The 2401-nt window shown below is 37.8% G+C and overlaps 1 protein-coding gene across 7 annotated transcripts in view; it reads left to right on the top strand.

The window, feature by feature from the left end:
- Positions 1 to 2401, top strand: part of FOXP1 (forkhead box P1) — a 579361-nt gene that overhangs the window by 484382 nt on the left and 92578 nt on the right. For all 7 annotated transcript variants that reach the window (XM_011971157.1, XM_011971164.1, XM_011971180.1 and 4 more), the window contains one exon: positions 912 to 1116. In XM_011971157.1, coding sequence (XP_011826547.1) covers positions 912 to 1116 — 205 coding nt within the window. The remainder of the gene's footprint in view (positions 1 to 911; positions 1117 to 2401) is intronic.

The following is a 2401-nucleotide window of genomic DNA, read 5'->3' as shown; positions in this document are numbered from 1 at the left end:
GGATTTGGAAACCTGGGCTACAGAGGCATGCCACCAAGATAAAGACGAAGAGGCCCACAATAGTGAGCGTGGCATACTGATTGTATCCCTTCTTGGGGGAAAACACTGGATTCACTCCTTAAAACTCATGTCCATTTTGATCCCCTTTAAAAACACAAGAGAACTTTATTACTGTAAGTTTATTTTACGTTTTCATTTTATTCTGCAATGGTTCATTACCATTGATCTAAGAAATGACAGTAATAACAGTGTTACTTGTATAAAAAGTTATACAGTTTTTCAGTAGACACATCCATCAATTAAGCATGTGGTACTAGAAACCAAAATTAATGAGGAAGATAGGTGTGTTAATGAAATAATCATAGTATAATCAATTTGACTGTTAAAAGTTGAAAAGCATTTCAGGAAGACGATATGAATTCATAATTTATGTCTAAAAGTGATTAATAAAAACTATATTTAATAACAAAGCTATTTGTCATCATTTAAGACTTAAGCACAAAAATTATTCATTTTGTAGTTCATGTTGTCATAATAGTATAGTTGAACAAATTTATTTTGAGCCTTCTTTGTGTCTAAAACTAAGGTAACATCTATCTACTTTTCATCAAAAATTGAGAAATAACATTTCGGATGGTTAGAGGCATACCGTTGTGGCAAAGTAACTGTGTTTTGAATCCTTTTCACCTGAGTCTCTTATGTGCGATGAGGGCAGCTTCCACTCAGTTGCTCAGTAGGAGGACACACTTTTTACTACCGCATCTGCCTTAGTTGGGAGGGAAAAAAAACTGCACACACCAAAAAACCCCCCTAACACTAGGCTTTGTTTACTGACTCTTTGATTTAATTACTGTTTGAAGAGGACGGAATTAGCTGTTAATTGATTTAATTATCCAATTTGTTTGTTTCAGGCATGATTCCAACAGAACTGCAGCAGCTCTGGAAAGAAGTGACAAGTGCTCATACTGCAGAAGAAACCACAGGCAACAATCACAGCAGTTTGGATCTGACCACGACATGTGTCTCCTCCTCTGCACCTTCCAAGACCTCCTTAATAATGAACCCACATGCCTCTACTAATGGACAGCTCTCAGTCCACACTCCCAAAAGGGAAAGGTAGGAAGCAGCCACTGAGATGGGTCCAACACTGCCTTTAACATGAGAGGGGTGGGTGGCCCTGCCTCACCATATCTCAGTGATCCCTAATTGGATCCATGTGACTTGAGTGTGCATATAATTACTGAAGAATGTATTCAGTATGGTTTGGGTGTGAAGCATCTAATTATTTTCACCTTTTCAACATGGAATTAGCACTTATGTAGATCTACTCTCAGCTTAGGAACCCGGGCAGAAGTCGTGTAGTTTCTCATTGGATGGGTTGGATTTCCAGGCTTCCAGGCCTACTCCTTCTGCCAAGTGCTCACTCCGTACAAGCTGAATTCCTTGGCTGGAAGTGCCTTCAGGGAATAGTAGTGTCTGCTGTGGGCAATTTTGAATTATGGTTTGAGAAAACATAGAACTTATGTTACTCTACATTGCTCCCCTTGAAGGCTGGGCGCCCATGTTTTTCATCATTGTGCCCCGGAGCACATGGTCTTCCCCGTATGTATTCTGAGTGAAGGTTTGGAGGATGGAGAGACAGAAGAGGTAGTGGTGGTGGCGGCGGGTGGAGGCGGGGGGTCTGTTGTGTATATAGTCACATAAACAGACACAGCACACTTTCTCTTCATCGTGGGATAGAGTATAGTATTGTCTCAGCAGCTGTATTCCTATTTAGAAGTTAAGACATTTTATTTTTGAATTGCCCTGAGTTTTACATGAATGTTACTTGAAGCTGAGCTTGTTTTAGAGATCCAGAATATGTCATGTTAGCATGCGGTTCTAAGAAAATCTTTTAATTCATGTTATTGTATTCTTAGTACCCAGAAGCATTAATACCACTGTTGAAGTGCTTTTCAAGAATAGAAAATACAGTGCCCCTAAAATTGAAAACTTTTTTGTTTACTATTCCTAAACTGTTTTCTGTATATTTCATAGGCAGAGCTTCCACACACAGAAGTAAAGAAACCTTAAAAGTAGTATGTGACAGTAAATGCCATTTCTATCAGGAGAAAGCAAATTCTGTATTTTGTTTTTTAATAAAAATGGCTCAGTGAAAAAAAAAATTTAATTATATATTTCAGTTATGTAATCACAAATATAATTTCGTATATTTCTCAAAATACTGAGTGTTTAAAAAGCCTACTGTTTAATTGGATGTATAGCTTTATACCAGAAAAATATTATCTGAACACACACACAGACACACACACACACACCATGTCCGAGTGTAAAACCACGAGTGGTTTCCAGAGATGAGGATAATATATATGTTTTAACTAAAATTTTCAACTATCCTTCC

The sequence above is a fragment of the Mandrillus leucophaeus genome, unplaced genomic scaffold (genome assembly GCF_000951045.1).
Source record: "Mandrillus leucophaeus isolate KB7577 unplaced genomic scaffold, Mleu.le_1.0 Scaffold121, whole genome shotgun sequence".
NCBI classification, from domain to species: domain Eukaryota; kingdom Metazoa; phylum Chordata; class Mammalia; order Primates; family Cercopithecidae; genus Mandrillus; species Mandrillus leucophaeus.
Note: the sequence above shows the minus strand (reverse complement) of the source record. Positions and strands in the feature narration are given on the sequence as shown.